The following is a 20,876-nucleotide window of genomic DNA, read 5'->3' on the forward strand; positions in this document are numbered from 1 at the left end:
GATTCACATCTGTCCATGTAAACCCCAAATTAAAACATCCGTCATTGTTTTGCCACAACTTTCAGTAAAAACACCAGAAATGTGTTGGGAAGTCACTTTGGCAGCATTTTTGGAGACAAACACGTTAAGAAATCACAGTAAGAATGAAGTACAAACACTTCTGTGCATCCGTCTACGGGACTCCACATCCCACAATGCAATGCACGAAACATTCCCGAAAATGACAATAAGAGAGTGTTTACAGTGGAAAAGGAAACAAACTTTCTAGTGGCAATTCCAACATTTAACATCTTTTTTTTCAAGCACATATCTTTGATTTATTGATCGATGTCCTATATTATGTCTTTATCTGATACATTTCTTTGGTCTCCAGCAGCTTTAAGTTATGTGCATTCTTTTACACAAACGTTCAAATAACTCCAAAGTTTTTAGAAGCAAACAGAAACTCATATTGTATTAGTTAACCAAAAAATCCACAACTGACATATTCTGCTCTTCACTACATTTTGACAGCACAAGATAAACTGTTAACGCAAAAAAATATTCAACATGTATAATAGTAGAATTTCAATTACATTTTAAAAAGAAAACATAAAAATACCAACAACAACATCTTCAATAAAAAGATTCCTTCATGACTTTCAGGTGCTATAAAATTGCATTAAGCATCAGTTGTGGCATGGCAGAGCTGATTTTTCAATAAAACATTAAGGTCTGAAGTGAAATCCTTTGCTATAAGTATGTTACATGATGCAAATCTTAAGATTAGGGATGCACTAGATTGGATTTTTGGCCGATTTGCCAATATTTTACGACTCGTTTGGCTGATATTCAATACCAATAGTGAATATTCAGTGAATAATTCTACTTTGAGTTTGTTGAGTGCTTCTTACCTCCAAGATGGTGTCACTTAGTCCCGCCTCTCCAGAGGCTGTGAGACATCTACATACAGTACATGACGTCTATGGGTTGATCAAGGAAGCAAAGCTGGCTGTTTTATCAGTTAATTATACCGACAGGATGTCCGATACTTGATTTTAAAGCCAATATCGCAGATACTGATAACGTGTCGATAATATCGTGCATCGTCAATTAAAATGCAATTTAGGGCCGATTGAATCCCAGGTTTCAGCCCTGAAGTCAGAAAGTGTTGAAAATACAGTTTGCAGGCATTGTATCTTGCTGGAGAAAAGAAAGGGACACTCGTCAATGTAACGTTTCTTTGAAATCTAAAGAGATAAAAGTGATCAGCAGTTTCCATTACTCTCAGACTGGGTCCAGTCTCACAGACTCCAGAGCATTACACTGTTTTACATGGAAAGTTTTCTCTTTTCTTTGTGGGTTTTCTCCAGCGTTGGGAACGTTACTTTAAAAAGTAATTAGTTACTCAATACTTGTTCCAATAAATAACTGAGTTAGTAATTGAATTACTCTATAATAAAAGTAACTCATTACCAAGGAAAGTAACTTTGTGTTACTGTTAAAAAAAAAATTAAAAAAAGTTGCTATATGTCAAATAATTCAGATGTGGACAAAGTCTTCACTCCTGGATATAATGAACACTTCACATACACGTTCTTGCCTTTGACCACAATTAATTTAAAGTAGTGTTTGTATCGTCACCTTAAATATGTCAACTTTTCATCAGACTGCTCTACGCGCACCATCTCTGCTGCTTCATCAAATCTGCTCTGTATGTGTGTGTGTGGCGTGTGCTGGCACATGTGTAAAAACACTGGCTCTGATTGGCTACCATGAAACATGACGCCGCCTTAGCCAATCGTAATCGCTCACCTCGTTTTTAACCCACCTCCTCACTCCAGCTGCGTATGAAGGCAGGGGTGGTTTCGGATAACAGTTTATTTAATCAATGCATGTAACGCACCGCATTTAACGTTCAGTAACGTTACCGATGTTGTAACGGCGTAAAAACGAATTAGTTAGATTAACCCATTACTGAAAAAAAAAGACCGCTACCTATTTTAAATGCTGTTATTCCAAACAATGGTTTTCTCCTAGTGTTGAAATCTTGCCAAAAGCTCACAAACACACAAAAGGTATTTTATCCGCGCCCAACGATCGGAAACAAACTCAGTGTGGTTGGCAGATACAAAAAATCCTTCTCAAACTCATGCATTTTGTTAATTAAACAGATACAGCATGATTTTACATACAAAGAAACATGTCTTCAATTAAACAAATATCCTATAAGTCCAAAACAGGACATGTGGTGTGAATCTGCAAGGCGGAAAATTTGTGTCAAAGTCACATGACTTTGTTGTAGAATTGTAGGGTTGTTTTTTTTGTCATTCATTTTCTACCTTACACATCCAAACACGTGCCAGTAAACTTTTTAGGAAATGTCCAATTTTATACTTGAAGGACATTTTTTTTGAAGACATGTTTCTTTGTATGTGTGAAACAATTTTTTGATAGGTACGTTTCTTATTTGCAAAACCAAAATACATTGGTTTGTCGTTGCTGTTTTGTATTTGAAGAAAACATGTTTTGTGTGTTCTTGAGGTTTTGGCTTGATTTTAACTCCATAGTCCAAACGGTTGCTTCCCACGACCCACAGCATCAAACCAAAGCTTTCAGCAAATTATATTAGTTTACCTCCACACTGACATAGTTTCATTTTATAATTTATGCTTAGTTAAAAAAAAAATACCCTAAAATTTTGAATTTCCTTAGAGATGACAAAAATAATTGAACACCTTAGATAGAAAACAGACAAGCCTCAATAATCAAGGCAATACAAATATTACACATGCATGACTTAAGTACATTTTAATCAACTTTACATCATTTACATGTTTGTTACCTTTCAAATGGAAATCTAAACCTATTTATAAAAGAATCATCTGTAATTAATAAATGCAAATATCTGGCAGCATGGAATATAAGATTATATTTAGTTGTGCCAAAAGGACTTCCAAATTCCAGATCCAGAATCTAGATTATAATGGGAGATGAGCACCATCTGATGGCAGTTTAGGGTAATATCATTTACCAATACACAAAAACAATGACAGGTATTTTTTTAAATGATCCACAGAGAAATACTGAGTTGTACAGATTTACTTTAACAACAGAAGCTAGTGGGGTAAACATGAGCAACTGACGGCCCAGGGGCCGTGTCTAACTTTGTGCAACCCCCAAGGCAAAAATTACTCTAAAAAGACACAAAATGACAAAAAATACACAAGATGACGACAAAAATGACTACAGAAAAACATGCAAAAAGACAACATAAATACAGAGAACAATAACAAAGATACACAAAACAAACGCAAAAATACAGAAAATTACACAAAACGACTAATGATACATAAAGCAACAACAAAAACCCACAAAATGACATTAAAAATACAAAAAAGACTCCAAAAACAATAAAAAAAAAAGCATAAAACAACAAAAATACTGCAAAATAACAGAAAAATATGCAAAATCACACCAAATATACAAAATATTACTCCAAAAACCTACAAAACAACAAGAGAAACGTGCCAAATGAGAGGACAAATAAAAGAAACAACAATAAAAATACACGAAATAATTTAAAAAACAAACAAAACCTTTGTTCTTTTCTGTGTTAATGCTCAGACTGGTTATTATTTTATTGAATGTTAATAATGTGGCCCTCAGATCAGATACTATCGCACTAGGCACAATTTATTTTTTTTTGATCCACAGAGAAATAACGAAATGACTCCAAAAAAGCACAAAATGACAGAAAAACACATCAAAGGACAAGAAAAATACACAAGATGACTCCAAAAAAAAAACAACCCAAAAAACAGAAAAACATGTAAAAAGACAAAATAAAAGGCATAAAACAACAACAAAAACACACCAAATGAGAGAAAAATACAAAGAATGACGGAAAAATACAACAAAAATACACAAGATGACCTAAAAAATACACCAAATAAAAATAAAAATATTAGAAATGACACTAAAAATACAAAAATAAAAATAAAAAATACTCCAAAACTTAACAACAAAAACTACTAAGGAGATAAAAATACACAAAAAGATTAAAAAACAAAACTATGACAAAAACACACAATAACCTCTATTCTTTCCTGTATTATTACTCAGATTGGTTATTGTTCTATTGACTGTTAATATCAGATCAGATACTATCACACTTTAGTGGCCCCCGCTGTGATAAAAGCAGCCCGTCTGAGTTACACTACATTACAGCTGAGTTCTGTCCTGGCTTGTTGGAGCTGCCTCTGGGTCAGGATAGACCAGGAACCCAGAGAAGGTGGTGTAGCGGCCCTGGTTGCTGTAGACGGCGTAGCGTTCGTCCTGCTGACTGTAGAGCCACACTCGCTCCCCTCTGTGCAGAGACAGTAGCAGACTCTGACTCTGCATCTCTCTCCTCTTGGACGTGTCCTCATCAAAGGCGATGGCCTGAACCTCACCTTTACCTGTCATCAGCTTCACGGACACGGCCTTACGCGGATGCTTCCCCACTGTGAAGGCAAAGAAGTAGGCCCCGGGGAAGTGGCAGGTGAACAGGCCTGAGGACTTGTTGAAGTGACCCCCGATGTTGACGTACTCCACATCAAAGGTCAAAGGCGGCTTGTCCTGCAGTCGGCTGCTGTGGCCCATCATGGTTGACGTGCGAGCCACTGAGAAGGCCGAGCGTGGCGGCTCCTTAGCGTGACCTTTGACCTGAGGAGGGCAGAGGGGATAGGTCACATCAGGAGGAGACAGGTGGTTACTGATGTGTCCAGTGGAAAGGACGTCAGGATAGATGAGGTAACCAGAGAAGGTGATGTAAGGGCCAGCGTTGCTGTACAGAGCGTACTGAGGGTTCTTCTGTATCAGCAGCCACACAGTGTCCATATGTTCCAAACTCAGCATCACACTCTGGCTCTGGACTTTCCTCCCTTTCTTTCTGTAGTCATCATAAGCCATGGCCTGCACCTCTTCTCCGTTCTTCACCAGTATGACTGACAGGATTTTATTGGGATATTTTCCCACAGAGAAGGAGAAGTAATAGGCCCCTGGGATGCGGCAGCGGAAGTGACCGTTGTCTGGGTTGAAATCCCCCCCGATGTTGACCATGAGCCTGTTGAAAGTCACCGCCTTCTGTTTGCCTCCCACCACACTGTTGGTTTGAGTGGCAGAGAAAGCAGAGCGTGCTTCATTTGTCACTGTCGGGGCGTACAGGGGACAGACCGGTCCACAGAGGGTGAACAGGAGGCACAAACACGCCCAGTAGTAAAAGACACTCCATGGAGCTACAACAGGAGGGAGACAGGGAGAAAAAAAAAGTTTTAAGGAGAAAAACCATATTTTTAGAAGAAAAAAATATCACTTTTAGAAAAAAAAAAAAAAAAAAAAACTGTTCAGAGAGAAAAACCTTGTTTTTTTGGAAGAAAACCATCATTTCTAGAAAGAAAAACAATATTGCTAAAGAGAAAAAACTAAATTTTAGAAAGAAAAAACCTTTTTTGAAAGAAAAACTATATTTTAGAAAGAAAAACTGTATTTTTGGAGAGAAAACAATATTTCTAGAGAAAATAATAATAATTGGAATAAAAACCAAATTTTTTAGAAAGACAAAAACAACTTTAGAAAAAAGAAATACATAAATTTTAGGAAAAAAAAGAACTTTTCAGAGAGAAAAACCTTATTTTTTTGAAAGAAAACCATAATTTCTAGAAAGAAAAACAATATTGCTAGAGAAAAAAAACAAATGTTTTTGAAAGAAAGAACCTTTTTGGAAAGGAAAAATATATATTTTTGGAGAGAAAACAATATTTATAAAGAAAATAATAATAATTGGAATAAAAACCTCATTTTTTTAGAAAAACATTTTTTGTTTTTTGTTTAGTTTTTTGGATGATGTATCCCTGCACCACCATTATCTGAATCTAATGAAAGCATCCAACCTGGTAATGAGCCTTTCATTCATGCAGGTGGGATCAAAAACATGCAGGACTGTGGCCCTCCAGAAGAAACTCTCCATACTTTAGACATACTTGTGCAATGGATGTGACACCCACAGGTCACATGATCAATTTAAGATATTTTCAGAATAAAACATAGATTTTCATCATAGTTTCTTCCTCTCAAATTGCACTTTTTCTGAATGTGATGTGAGTCATCAAAGTCTTATACCAAAGGCCACATGTGGCCCTTGGTCTAGTTTTGTGAGGCCCCCAAAGTAAATGCACAGAATTACAGAAAAACACACACACACAACATAAAAACAGCAAAAATACACAAAATGACTCAAAAAATATACAGAATAACAAAAAACCCACCAAATAACAATAAAATTACACAAAAGGACAACAAAAGTACACAAATCAACCTAAAAACACACAAAATGAAAACAAAATACACAGAAACCTTTCATCTTCCCTATGCTCAAATTGGTCATTCTGTCTATAGTTTAAAATATAACTAGCATTTGCTATTTCTAGGTGTATTTTAAGTGTTTTCACAAAATTTAGATTAAGGATGAGCAACACAGTGGGGCCCCAAAAATGTGATTGTCTGATCCGAGGGTCCCATGATCAACATCCATGTCAGCAATTATAATAATGACTGATCTGATTATTAACACGGGAAAGAACAAAGCGATTGTGTGCAATTTTTTTAACACATTTTGTGTGTTTTTTGTTGTCATTTTCTGTATTTTTGTGTATTATGTGGTTTTGTGTGTTTTTGGAGTATCTTTGGCTGTTTTAAAAGTCATTTGGTTTGTTTTTGTGGTCTTTTGTTTCATTTATCTTATTTTCTGTTTTTCTGTAATAAATGAACGTCTCGAATGTCAGTTTTTGGGGAAATCAGTATGGGATGGCAAAAAAATCTGACCGTTCCCGTGTCTGATTTAGATTCAGTTTTTTTTTTTTTTTTTTTTTGGCACGAGAGCATTTATCATCCAACTTATATGATTATACTTAGATCCACAAAACCTCAAAACGTTGAGCCCTTACTGCAAAGATATGCATTCACTCTATTTCTGCACCTCAGTGTGTGTCTTTGTAAACCATTGGATCATGTTAGCTATGAATTGAAGCACGTAGACTGCATGGTTGGAACAGGATCTCCTGGATTGTGGCTGATAAGGTCTGTTTTCCCAGTGCCCTGAGAGAGAGGAGAGCATTAGCTGCTGGTTCGTCTGTCCTTGTGTCTGTTAGACAATGAAAAATGTCAGAGAGTCGGGGAGATGAGGCGCAAAGACACCAGCGCAATATCTGAATGTAACTTCACCCTAAACACATCTCAAATCCCAGGAAAGGATGACAGTAATGACGCTGGAGAGGAGATGATTTAAATTCATATTTTAAATATTTGGTTTTTGCATATTTCAGTGAAGTCAATGCTTTATACAGTCCAAGGATGTTGGATTTATCTGACTTTAAAACAGTGACTGTTGGTGTTAGGCCAACAGAACAGACCATAATAATTGCAGGTTGATGTTTGACACCTGCTGGTTTCCCCTGTAATGTTCATGTTATTACACAACACTAATGATAGATCCTTAGTGACGCTGAAAAAGCGAGGAATCCTTTAAATCGAAGCCTAAAACAACAAGTGTGAAGTACATTAGTTAAAAATGAACTTGGCAAATAGTTTTAACACAACAGAAACAGGTAAAGGACGGTCAAATATGAATTTACTCGACAAATCCTTGTTTCCTATAACAAATTGCTAAAGCTTTCATCAAGTTCAAAGTACTTTTGAAACACTCACACATACTTTCAATAAGAGAGTGACACAAAGGTTTTTGATCATTCTATTATAAAGTGAACACTAGACTTACCTGTGGAGCCGAGAAGAGGCAGAAGCTGCATTATTATGACTTTGTTTTTCAGTCAAATAATGTGCACAGCAAAGGCCGACGTGACAGCCCTGACACCAGGAGAGAAGAAACATCTGTCTTCACCACCACACGAGGAGGAAGAAGAGGAGGAGGAGGAGGAGGAGGAGCCCAACGCGTCTGCTTCATGTCTCTGATGTGATCTGCAGTCTCTATAAATGTGAAATCATGACTGAACATTGTAGATTATTTATGCATGTGAGTTGTTTTGTCTTTGTTCTCTCTGTTTTGTCTGGAAAATCAACAACAACAACAACAGAAAAACTGAGAAGATATAAGACACTGGTTGATTTAAATCAAGAGAACAGAAGTAGCAGAAATTGCCTTTCATTTTGTTAACAAAATAAATAAATAAATGGGAAAAGAAGATTCTGTGCTTTTATTTTGTAGGAACAATTTTATTTTTTTTTAAATCTGCATAATTGTGACCATCACTTAGTGTCGTCCCTAAAAAAGGGTAAGAAAAACTTTATTTAAGGTAGAACATGAAAAGAGAGGGCAGTGTTACATGTAGGTGAGGGGGAAGGGTGCATGGAAGAGGGAGTCGGGGTGGGACAACGGAAGGGGTGCGAAGGAGTCAACTATTTCAAGGTGGGAGTGCAATGTGGTGTTATAGTTGTGCTTATTGTGTTATTATATTATATTAAAAGCCAGTCTGGTGACAAGTATGGAAAAATTGAAGCGGGTGACACAGCACCCAGCTTAAGAATAACAATGGTGGTCATAAACAGAGGGAAGAAACGAGTAGTTATACCTAGAACTGGTGTTTGGGATCAACGTATCTAAAGTTCAGCCTAATACAAGCTTATCCCGCAGCCCAAGGCATGCCAGTGCCACCAATAGGGGTGGGAACCTCTGGGTACCTTACGATACGATACGCAATACAAAGCTCACGATAACAATTATCTCACAATATGACGATATTATTATCAATATATTGGTCAGAAATCAAAAAAAGATTAAGTGAAAAAATATCTCTTAAAGACAATAAATTGAAAAACTTTTCTATGAACAGTGACACTATTTTAGTGGAACATTTCTGTAAATAAGTGTCAACATACCAATGTAAATGAATAAGTATCTCCAATAGTGCTTTCTGTAAACAATAAATAGGGTCTTTCTTACCAGTGACACCATTATAGTGCAATATTCCAGTAAACAATATATTGGTTCCTTCAACAAACAGTGACAACATCTCTGTGAAGACCTACCTGCATATTTTAGAGAAAAAGCAGAAAAGGTTTTGAATTTTTTTTTAAAAAAATTAAAAAAATAAGATAAAAATTACAAAATTAAAAATCGATAGCGTGAGCATATCTCTAATTGATCGTGCGAAAAAAATATAGTGATATATTGCTGTATCGAGATATCGTCACGCTCCTAATGACCAATGTGTGCGCAAGAACCACTTCTGTGAACCTAAGCGCAAATTTGGAGTAAATTTGTGTGTTTTTGGAGAAATTTTGTGTATTTTGGTTGCCCTCTTGTGTGTTTTTGTTTTCTTTAGTGTATTTTTCTGTCATTTTGTGCATTTTATTTTTGATAATTTGTGCATTAACTTTGAGGACCGCCAAAAATTAGCCCGATAACCGCTTGTGGCCCCCTGGCCGCCAGTTGCCAGTTGTTTTTTTACATTTTCTGAGTAAATTTTAGTATTTATGTTGTACTTTTGGAGTAAATTTGTGTATTTTTGTTGTCCTCTTGTGTTTTTTTGGAGTAATTTTGTGTGTTTTTCTGTCATTTTTTGTGCATTAACTTTGAGGACCGCACAAAAGGAGCCCGATGACCGCCTGTGGCCCCCGGGCCACCAATTTCATACATGTACTAAACAGTGAGTGAAAAACGTCAGGTGATCTATTGCTCTCGTGACGTAACCAACCCGGAAGCCGTGTGTTTCCTTTCAGGTTCGACCACGGAGGGAATCTCACCTGAGACTGACTGCTGCTATCGGACAAGATGAGCGCTATGCCCCGCAGGATCATTAAGGTAAACCACGGTAACAGCAGCGCTCAGGCTGCACTCTTTCCCGGCCTCAGCCTCGCTTTAACACGCATGAAATCCCGCTGCTTCCCGGTGATGTATGCTAACGCTAGCATCTAGGGAGCTAACGTCAGCCTGACTGTGGAACTTCCGTATCGCTCCTAAATACCAAAAGTCACTGATATGAAAGGTTTAAAACGACGCAGAGTTGCTGTTATAAATAAATAGTGGTGAAATAAATTCCAACTTTTTTAGTACGACTACTTTATATGTGTTTTACGTGGGTTTTCATGGCTGTTACGGACTAACAGGTTACCTTGTTAATGGATGACTAATGTCAGTCTGTGTTGGTGGTTATAGCTGTGGTTAAGTCTGTTTTTAACCGACTGTAACTACTGACAACCACAAAAGCAACCAGTGTCAGTGAACGAGGAAACCAAATCCACAATACCAACAAAATGCGTCATATTTATTTTTCATTTTTGACCAAAACTCAAATGTCCAACAATCAAGCGTTTATTGACGCTCTTAAACTTTATACCCTGTAAATCTAAAGCAGAGATGGACAACTTGAATTACATTTGGGCCACAAAAATGTGATTGTCTGATCCGAGGGTCACGTGATCAATACTCATGTCAGCAAGACTCAGCATTTACAAAAATGACCAATTTGAGCTTTAAAGGTCCAGTATTATGCTATCATTCACCCATCTCCATTTATTCTATGAACCCCATCAACACAGTATTTGAGGTTTATTTTCCCAAACTTGCCTGTTTTCCAGAGTTTTAGCCTCTGAAAAGTCACTTTCTGAGCAGTTCTAAAAACAGGCTATTGTGGAGCCTACTTATGCATATTCATGAGCGGGCGTGTCTATAGACGCTGACGCTAACCACACACTGTTGTTATTGTTTTCAGCCAAAAAACTACACATTACAGTAAAACACGTGAATATTTAAGCAACTATCGTGATTGTGAGTCCGTCTCAGCGCTGCAGGCTGTGTTGTTTATCGCAGCAGCAGCAACAGAGTAATTCAGCTGCTTCAAACTCTCACTGGCTGCTAAGTCACTTTATTCTCCTCCTTATCTCTATTAACTACAGGAATAGTGCATTTAAGGTGATAAATTATTTATTTTGTCCAACCGCTGCATTGTATTGTGTCACCAACACGTCAGATCAGGTCAAAGGTGTTACAAGGCGATAAAACGGATACTAAAAATGGAACGGCTCAGCGCATTGCTTGTGTAGACGTATTTTGTAGGGGATGTCGCTTGTATTGTACCCACGACTGAAGTTGGATATACAGTACTTGCATTTGGTACTCACACGGCAGCAGGCACTTCCTGGAGGAGGCGGTTCAGACTTTAGTGATCTCACTAAAGTTTTTCAAAGGAGGGCAGAGCAGCAGCTCAGAGAGCAAGATTAGTGAGGACTGCTCAGAGATGCAGAAAGGAAGACCAATAATACTTTGGGGGTGTTTTTGCATGATATAGGACCTTTATTACAGGAAATAACAAAGATTTCATGTGTTTTTTTTTTTTTGTCATTTTGTGTATTTTCCAGTCATTTTTGCATGTTTTGTTTTGTGTATTTTCCAGTCATTGTTTGTGTGGTGTTTTTGTATTTCTTTTCATTTCAGTTAATTCATTGTTTGTATTTTTGTCATTTTTTGTGTTTTTTTTGTTGTCGTATATTTTGGAGTAATGTCTCATTTTGAGTAACTAAGTAAATTTTGATTTTGTTTTGTATGTTTTTCTATTTTTGGCATTTTGTGTTATGAGCCATCTTGTGTATTTTGTTTTTGTTTTGTGTTTTTGGACTCTGTTTTATTGTCATTTTGTATATTCTGTGTATTTTGTTGTGTTTTTGTGTGTAATTAGTCATTTTGTGTATTTTTTTAGTCATCTATCTATAAAGCAAGGAATGTGTGTCTGTTGATCAAATATCTCTGCAATTCAGGTTCAGATTGACCTGAGACTTTCAACATGGCTGCTGCTTGGTTCAAAGGTGTGCAATGTCGGATTTGATTGGACTGCAATGATACCGTTAATGAATTATTTCATATACAATTGTCTTAAATGCAGCTTTGCAGAACAGTTCAGTGTTGACAGGTAGTCATGGTAACTCAGGATAAGTTGAATGCTGCGTAGAATCTACAGGAGTGACTGCATAAATGGCTTTTAAAAAAAACTAAAGTGGGTCTGATATCTTAAAAAAAAAAAACACTGTGTGCGTGAGAGAATTAAATTTGCATTAGGTAGTCTTTTGTGTGTTTTTGCTTTGCATGTTCTGTGATTTTGTTTATTTTTGTAGCTTTGTGTTATGTTTCAATTTGTATATTTTTGTTGTAGATCTCAGAGTCTTTGTGTGTTTATGTTTTCTGTCATTCTGTCTTTTAGTTTTTGCGTTATGAGTTACTTTGTATAGCTTTATTATGTGTTTTTAAAGTCTTTTTGTCATTTTGTGCATATTTAGTGTGTTTGGACTACTACATGCCAGTGAGTGCTATGAACTACACAAAAAACTTTTTTTGAAGACGGGATTTTTTTTTTAGATGATTCTTCATCAATTTATCAGGATATTGTGAGTTAAAGTTGTAACAATAATTGATTTAAGATGGCGTTATATTTCCATTGTACTGAAGCAGATATTTGCGCTCTAATAATCAGGAAATGTTCACAGGTGTTGGTGTGAAAGGAATAGTAGGTAATGGGCTGAGACCTTGAGCCCATCAAAGCGTGTGACTGGGACTGGGAGGCCTTGTTCTGTCTGTGTTTTCACTGCACGGTTTTGTCTGTGGGTTATCTGAAACATTTCAGGAATCTTACTCCCAGTCCCATGGAAGAAAGGACAGTCACAAACAAAGCACATGTGGTTGGACATTGGCCAACTCATCTTTATTGTTTGTCTCAGGTATGGGTTTGAAAGGATCTGTGAGGAAAAAAAAGAGCTTTATTAGTAAAAAATCAAACTAACCCTCTGTGGCCTACATGTCCTGATCACATGATCATTTTAAAGAGCCAATAGCGGGAAAGCGCAGCATCCTTGGATCGCTGTTTCAACTTTTGTCGAAAGTGCGGATTTCAAACTACAAACCATTTTTGAAATGATGTTGATTGGCCAAACAAAAGGAAATATGAGGGAAAATGTGCATGTGTTTTTCTGTGACATTTTCTTGAGCGTTCAGTGCGTGCTTGCATAAAGACGGGTGAGAAGCTATTCTCAAACGTGACACTATAGCTTCTTCCTATTGGTTGAGAAGAAGAAGCCCATCGTCCAATCAAAATTTCACTTATAACGCCCATTTTGTTGATAGTCGAAAAGTAAACAAAGAGAGACGGAGAAAGCCAAAGTGAGTTGGGAGATTTGAGATAATAATAGTGATTATTACTGATTTGACTGTTTGGTGAGTGTGTAATGAGTGAAAGTGGAGTGTAGTGTAGTGTCTAGTATATTTGTTTATTGTTTTATATCAACACAATGAGGCACAAATAATTTGTCTTTACCTGTATTTGCGATTCATACTTTTTTTCTAAATAGTTGTACAAATCACCTGAGACATTGCTTCCATTTCACTGTAAATATCTATATATAACTATCTAGATTTGCTATACAAGCAATAAAAATTGATTTGTTAAAAATGTTTGTGACTTCTATAGTGAAAAATCCTAACTTTTTCCCACTTTAATTTGAGCCCTAATAAAACAAAAAAAATGGTCAGAGTCACATTTGTGAGGTTCCCCTGTGAAAAAAATGATACCAAATAAGGCAAGTTTATGGATTTCCTTATATGAAATATAAAGGTAAAATCAAACGCAGTGAAAAAACAGCAAAAACGCTTTAAGTCCCAGAGGGTTTAAGAACTTGAGTTTTTATACGATTGTTTTTTAGTTAGCTTTGGCTGCAAACATGTCAAGGCACAACAAACTAATTATAGTCCACAGTTGTTCAAAATCAGCAATTTCACATTTTGGGCATTAGTTGAAAGGAGAACAACTGTGTAGGAAGCTTAAATCCATATTCATTCATTTCATACATTTGTGTTACTTGCTCTGCAGCTTTTCAACTATGACTCCACCCTTTCCAATGACTAATTTATAATAATGCAGCTGTTAAATTACAGGCTTTTCTAAGGTCAGGTTAGCACCTCTGCAGCTTTGCACACTGCCCCACATGTTAAAAATCACACCAAATGACAAAAAAACCAAAACAAAACATCAACAAATACACAGAATGACAGAAAAATACACAAACTGACAAAGAAACATCAAAAAGAGGCCCAATGAGTAAAAATAGGCAAAACAACATAAAAAAATATACAGAATGACAGAAAAATACACAAACTGACAACAAAAACTTATTAAAAAAAACAGGCCAAATAAAAGGGAAAAAAGACACAAAACAAAAACAGACCAAATGAGAAAAATTACACAAAACAACAAAAGTATAGACTGTTAGAATACACAGTACTTTTATGAAACATAAAAAACAGAAAACCCTTTGTTTCCTGTATTAATCCTATTGATGGGTCATTATTCTAAATGTTGACAATCTCTGTGGCTTTTATGATAAAAGTTGTCCATCGCTGATAGAAAGGGACATTGGGTCTGTGTCATCCAGGAACTCTCAATGCTAACATAAGGAACCTGTGATATGTTGTGACAGGAATGCAGCCTGGTTGCCCCCCCCCCCCACCCCCCCACATCACGTTGAGTGACAGATTGTCCGACCTGTTCTTGTTTGTGTTTGTGTGCAGTCTCACTTGCTCTGACACACAAACCAAAGACTTTTTTTTGGTGTTTCCTCCATCAAGGCTCATTTCTTCCACCTTGTTCAACAGGAAACGCAGCGCTTGCTCGCTGAGCGGGTCCAGGGTATCTCAGCGATGCCAGACGAAGCTAACGCTCGCTACTTCCATGTCATCATTCTGGGGCCCAAGGACTCGCCGTTTGAGGGAGGCAGCTTCAAACTGGAGCTGTTTTTACCAGAGGAATATCCCATGGCTGCCCCTAAAGTGCGCTTTATGACCAAAATATACCATCCCAACATCGACAAGCTGGGCAGGATATGTCTGGACATTTTGAAAGGTGATTTCTTTCTCGGTTAGGCTTTTGAAGTTCTGTCAGATTGGTTTGTATGAGCTGCTGTTTTATTTTTCCATCTTTTTGTCTCATATGTTTTCTTCAGATAAGTGGTCTCCAGCTCTACAGATCCGTACAGTGCTGCTATCCATCCAGGCTTTGCTCAGTGCACCCAACCCTGACGACCCCCTAGCTAACGATGTGGCCGAGCAGTGGAAGAGCAACGAAGCAATCGCCATAGAAACAGGTAGACAGATCTGATCTGATGTTTTCCATTTTATTGCTGTTCCGTTACAGATCTGTAACTCTGATTTGCTGTGAGAAACAAAAAAAAGAAATTCGCCGTCTGAAACAGAAAAAAAACAATCTGATCCATTTTCTATCCCCTCTTTATCAGAATCAGAAATACTTTATTTATCACAGAGGGAAATTACTTTGTTACAGAAGCTTGATATTAAAATTATAAATTAAAAGAAGAAACACTAAACAATGGAAAAACAAAACATACATAATTAAGTATAAAACTGTTAATTGAATGATTAAATACAAGTGCACACATTATAGTAGAATAAATAAATTGATCATAATAATTACTAAGGGTGTAACAATACATGTATTTGTGTTGAACCGTTTCGGTATAGGACGTTCGGTTCGGGTACAGGGTTGTGCAGGGGTAAGTTTCCGGAACAGAACGCAAGTTGCATGTGTTTACTTCCGCCTGCAGCTACATGTGCAGCCCGTACGACATGGCTAACGCTAGCAAGAAACAAGAGCTGGAGGACCCTCCCCTGTCGTTAAAGTCTGCTGCTTGGGAACACGTCGGCTTCCGGGTGAAATACTGCAACGAAGTAAGACAAGTGGATAAAACGAGGGCAGTGTGCCGACATTGTTCAGCTGAGATCGGGCATGTTTCCGGGAACACGACGAACAAGCTAACTCACTTGAAACGGCACCACCCGAGTGCAAATATCACTGCGACAAGAAAGAAAACGTCCTTAGTGCAAACGCAGCTGACTTCAGCATTTAAGCAGCCTTTGCCTAGCAATACACCTTTTCGCGGCGACATCATCATCCGGGACATTTGCCTTAGCAACGCCCTTTGCCATTTTAAGAGGGGTATACATTTGCCTGACAACCGCTATTTACACTATTTACCGCAGACAACACAAAGGTTTTACTCAATGTTGTCGGAATATTTTAGCAGATTAGAGTCAAAGGCCAAGCATATGAAGGGAAGTTACATCTGGTTGGTTTGGAGTCATGTCCATACAGAGCACCTCAAGGTTAATAGAAAAACGACCCGACAACATGGCCAGATCTCCAATGGCCTGTTATTTACGAGTAGCTCATTAACAGCCCTGGCGTCTACACAATGGAGAAGATGAGGACTTATAAAAGCTTGGATGCATATATTTTCTTAAAGGTAGGCTTATGTATATGTTTTTGTGTCAATATACTATAGGCCTGTGTCATCATGATAATTGGCTCGTTGTGCAATGTGGCTATGCTAGGCTAGTGCCGCTAATAATATAATAACAATAATACAGCTTAAATTGTAATATAAATGTGTATATGAAGCACATTTGTTTATTTAATATACTTCCAGTTCATATACACGTCAACGCATTGCATATTTACTGTTAATTTCATGTTGCTTGTCTTCAAGTTAGACATACTAGCATAAACATTTCAGTCATTACTGAAAAAATTACAATTTAAATGTATGCTAATTCATAATCAATGTCATAAAATCAGTCAGGAAGAAATTAGATCCCCAAAATACACAACTTACCATTAATGAATTGTCGACTGCAAACATACGACCACTTTGATTTTGGACTCCATGTAGTTCCATCTACGTTTGTTTTCCTCAGTGCTTCGATCCATAATTTCCGTTTCTGGCGTTTTTCTGTAGGTATTCTGTAAAATGATATCTTTTCCTTCAGCCAGGCGTGGTTATGGCAGCCAATACTACGCAGGATTTGGGCATTCTACGATAAAAATCAGTCAGACTGCAAAATCAGCGGTAAATAGCGGTTGTCAGGCAAATGATTACCACTCTTAAAATGGCAGCACGCATTGCTAAGTCAAGTGCTGATGTCACGCGAAAAAGGTGTATTCAGATCTGGCCAAAGCTATAACAACTGCCATCTGAGTCTTTATAGCAGCGAATAAAAGCTGTTAACAATCTGTGAGGAGCCTATTTTTATAATATTTTATGTATTTTTTGTTTGAGAATATTATTATTACCAGGCAGCACTTTACAACAGAATAGTAATTTTTTTAATGTTGTTTTCATATTTTGTATAATTTTAAATACATAGTTGGTTTACTAAAGTTTGGAATAAACAGCAAGCAAATTTATGTTTTGCATTTTGTTCCATACTGTACCAAAAATTATCCAAACCGTGACCTCAAAACCGTGGTACGTATCGAACCGTGATTTTTGTGTATTTTTACACCCCTAATAATTACAAATGTACAGATGTGTACAATAATCTAAAAGCTTTTATTTAAAACTATGCCCTAATATGACTCAGAAATGCATGTTTTGGGATAATATCACACATTTACAGCTGTTTTTCACTTGAAAATGGGTGATTGAATGGCAACAAAATATGACAAATGGACAAATCTGTCCAGTTCCACCAATATTCCCGTTCAAAATCTCTCGCTACTTGTTACGGTATGAGTGGTGATCATGTTATTCTCTGACTGTAAATGAATGCAGAGCTTCATCTGAAGAGTTTTTAATGTGTTCAGATTATTATGACTGCATTCACATGTGTAATGGCTCTCCTACAAAGACAGGATTAGCTGGTGGTGTATTAACTGTACTGGTGATGTGTTTACCTGGTGATTTAACAGTAATTAAAGGTTTGATAAATATTATTTTGGGACCATATCACACATTTGAATGAGATTGTTTTCTGTTAAGCAGGTAACTGAAGGTTAGCAGTGTGGCTAATGTTATCTGATTAGAGTTTAACATCCTGTTTACATTGTCTAAAGCTCATAAAATGTAAAATGAATAACAGTAGTTGACTTTCTAACCCAATTTAGCGTGTTTAGTACATTTTCGAAGTTTAAAATCCAGTAAAGTCATTTAAACAGGGAAAGAGGATGAAACAAAAACAAAAAAGAAAAATATAAAGTTACATGGAAATGTGTAAACCCTGAAATGGAATTAGGGAAATTTTGAAATGGAAAATTATGTGCCAACTCATGAAAAATATGTTTTATCCCTAAAAGAATCTTTTCATTCTTAAAACCAATAATTTATTCTAACACAGAGTGTCAAACTATTTTTTAGTTCAGGGACCAAAAATAGAGCATTTTGATCTCAAGTGGGCCACAGTATTTAGGTGCTAAAAATCAACAATTTCAAAGTTTTTGTACCCTCATTTTCTCTCTTATATATAAATGATATATGAAGTATGTAAGCGTTAAGTGACAGACATCAGTCCTTGCGGGATCCTCACTTAAATTTCTTTGATTTTATGAGTCATTTTAATTAATTTGGCAAAATTTTGTAGAATAATTTTAGGAAAACTGCAGAATTTTTCAACAAATGAGGATTCTTTAACAATTTTAGTATAAAATGAGCAGTTTTTGTGTATTTGGAGCAGTAACTGAAGTACTTGGTAATTTCACACAATGATTCATGTTTTCTCATTGTTTTTACTTTTTTTTTTTTTTTTCTAAGTGGTTGGATTTGGGCCCCCAGCCTTAAGTTTGGCGCGTGCTCTAATCATTGTTAGAATGCTTGTCCTTCCAAGGAAGGTGTTTCCTTCCCTCTGTAGATTAATTTTTGTTTTTGGAATTGTTCTGAAATGACAGGTTTATGGAAAAAGGAAAGTTGCTCTATTTGTGTGGGTAAAAGGTTTAAATGTGCTAATGCTGCCGTGTCTTGTTTGGGCTCATGAGACGTTTTTCACTCCACAGCCAAGAAATGGACCAGACTTTATGCTTCAGAATATTCCAGTGGAAGCTGCCTGAATGACAGGAGAGCCAAGTGAATAAACCTCCATTCCTACTGATTTCTCCTGCTTCCTTTGCATTCATTGCTTTGTTCTGATCTTTTATCATGTGCTTTGTATTTATACGTAGATAGACAGTATGTGTCCAACATCAGCTAGCTCTGGGGTGATTTTTAATCCACTTTAGCTATTAGAAAATGCTTGGAATAAAGGGTTCTTTCAGTTTCTTACACATTAGGGGAAAACAGCAGGATAAGTGACTTTCTAAATGTGACCAGTGTATTATACTTTGTATGTTTTTTTTTAATTAAAATTTTCTAACATCAGCCTCCATTTTTGTCTTTGTTTTTAGAAGTTTGCACAACAATTTGTAGAGGTAACAGTCAAACAGGATGAATAAAAACCACTTCAAGGTTCAGGGTTTCTATGACTACTATTTCAAAGCTTTGGTGACTTTTCAGTAGGGGTCTCCCGATATCGGATGTTGGTTTGTGATCAGCAAAATAAAAGAGGGCTGATTTTGTCGGCCTCATACCTGATACAAGCACTTATTCTAGTCAAGTCATTATTTTGCATTTTAGAAAATATTGATTTATTGAGGTGATCTTTCCAGGGGTTTAATATATATATATATATATATAACTTTATTTTATTAAATTGTAAAATGTTTTAGTTTAAAATGTATTTAATCTATTGGTTAAAAATAAATGGGTCAGTTTTTCTCAATAATTTTTTTCTGTAATAAAAGTGTGTGATCCGTGCTGGTAACTTGGTGGAATTAAAAATTAAACTAAATGGTTCATATCATGTCTATCTTGTGTAAATAGACCTAATTATTTGACTTTGTAATTACAATTTGATTTAAAAACACAAAGAACTAAAATGGTGAATGTCTAACTGAAAGGAAAACCAGAAATGTTTAATTGAGCAATAAAAAAATACATTCCAGACTGATTTTCCGCAGGGAGGAACGGGTTCTTTAAAAAAAAAAATTGATATATATCTAAGTTCATACAAAAAACACGGATATGTTTGTCATATTTTTCACTGACGACTTGCAAAAGCTCCAGGTTTCCTCCTGCCTGTGCTGACTGTTTAAGTAATGTGCCTCATCGACCGCTAGAGGGAGATCATGAGTTGTACATTTCATAGACTTTTTCTCCTGCTTGACTCAGGAGCGCCACCTACTGCACACTTTCCTTATTCCATTACTGAATGCTTCATTTCATCCTTTTTTTGTATTCAAATATTCACCCTCATTTCAGTCATTATTTCCTGTCCACATTATCACTGCGCGTGCATGAGTCTCAAAAAAGTCTCAAAATATTACAAAAACACGCACATGACAATGAAAATACTTAATATATTATTTTAAAAAATCACAATGACAAAAAAATAAATAAATAAAATGACTCCAAATACACAAGACAACAAAAATTAGCAGAATTACTTGACACACAAGGCGACTTCAAAGATGCACAGAATGACAAAATGAGAACAATAATACAAATTCACTACAAATACAAGAAAGTGCTAAATATACAAAATAACAGCAAAAACGTGCAAAATGACTCTAAAAACGCAAGAATGCCAATATATACATAAAATTGATAGAGGCTTATATACGTAAATATACAAAAATTACTCCTTGAACAAAACAACAAACACTAAAATTACACTAATTTCGTTCACAAACATTAAAAATAAACGGTGCCACGTTTTTCACATTTTCTAAATAAGTAGAGCATTTTTTTAAAAAACAATGTAAAATCTGTAAGATTTCAAACCTGCACGCTGTTTATATATATATATATATATATATATATATATATATATATATATATATATATATATATATATATATATATATATGGTTTTAGTGTTTATTTTGTTTTTGATTTTCAGTTATGTGTATTTGATTGTACGGGAGCTTATTGCATTCAATGGAGAAAAAAAGCATTATTTCTGAATTGATGAGATAAAA

The 20,876-nt window shown here is 36.1% G+C and overlaps 2 protein-coding genes across 3 annotated transcripts in view; one reads left to right on the top strand and one right to left on the bottom strand.

The window, feature by feature from the left end:
* Positions 1 to 4,203: 4,203 nt before the first annotated feature.
* On the bottom strand, positions 4,204 to 7,826 carry c1qtnf13 (C1q and TNF related 13). The gene is made up of 2 exons (XM_028448296.1): positions 7,796 to 7,826; positions 4,204 to 5,258 (listed from the first exon to the last, which is right to left on the bottom strand). The coding sequence occupies exons 1-2, from the start codon at positions 7,824 to 7,826 to the stop codon at positions 4,204 to 4,206; spliced, it is 1,086 nt and encodes a 361-aa protein (XP_028304097.1).
* Positions 7,827 to 9,716: 1,890 nt separating this feature from the next.
* ube2na (ubiquitin-conjugating enzyme E2Na) overlaps positions 9,717 to 20,876 on the top strand; it is a 33,523-nt gene continuing 22,363 nt past the window's right edge. The window contains exons 1-4 of one of the 2 annotated variants that reach the window (XM_028448512.1): positions 9,717 to 9,838; positions 14,672 to 14,918; positions 15,019 to 15,159; positions 18,858 to 18,931. In XM_028448512.1, the coding sequence (XP_028304313.1) occupies positions 9,809 to 9,838; positions 14,672 to 14,918; positions 15,019 to 15,159; positions 18,858 to 18,931 (492 nt within the window). In that variant the 5' untranslated portion in view covers positions 9,717 to 9,808. Of the gene's footprint in view, positions 9,839 to 14,671; positions 14,919 to 15,018; positions 15,160 to 18,857; positions 19,219 to 20,876 lie in introns of those variants that run through there. The other variant, XM_028448511.1, reaches the window with a different exon arrangement.

Source organism: Gouania willdenowi, chromosome 6 (assembly GCF_900634775.1).
Source record: "Gouania willdenowi chromosome 6, fGouWil2.1, whole genome shotgun sequence".
Classification (NCBI taxonomy): domain Eukaryota; kingdom Metazoa; phylum Chordata; class Actinopteri; order Blenniiformes; family Gobiesocidae; genus Gouania; species Gouania willdenowi.

What these genes read in the sequence shown, in the direction of transcription:
- c1qtnf13 (XM_028448296.1), bottom strand. Translation starts at nt 7,826, where the DNA reads ATGCAGCTTCTGCCTCTTCTCGGCTCCACAG. An exon ending in GCCTCTTCTCGGCTCCACAG is followed by an intron (nt 5,259 to 7,795) that starts GTAAGTCTAGTG and finishes CTCCTGTTGTAG; the next exon opens with CTCCATGGAGTGTCTTTTAC.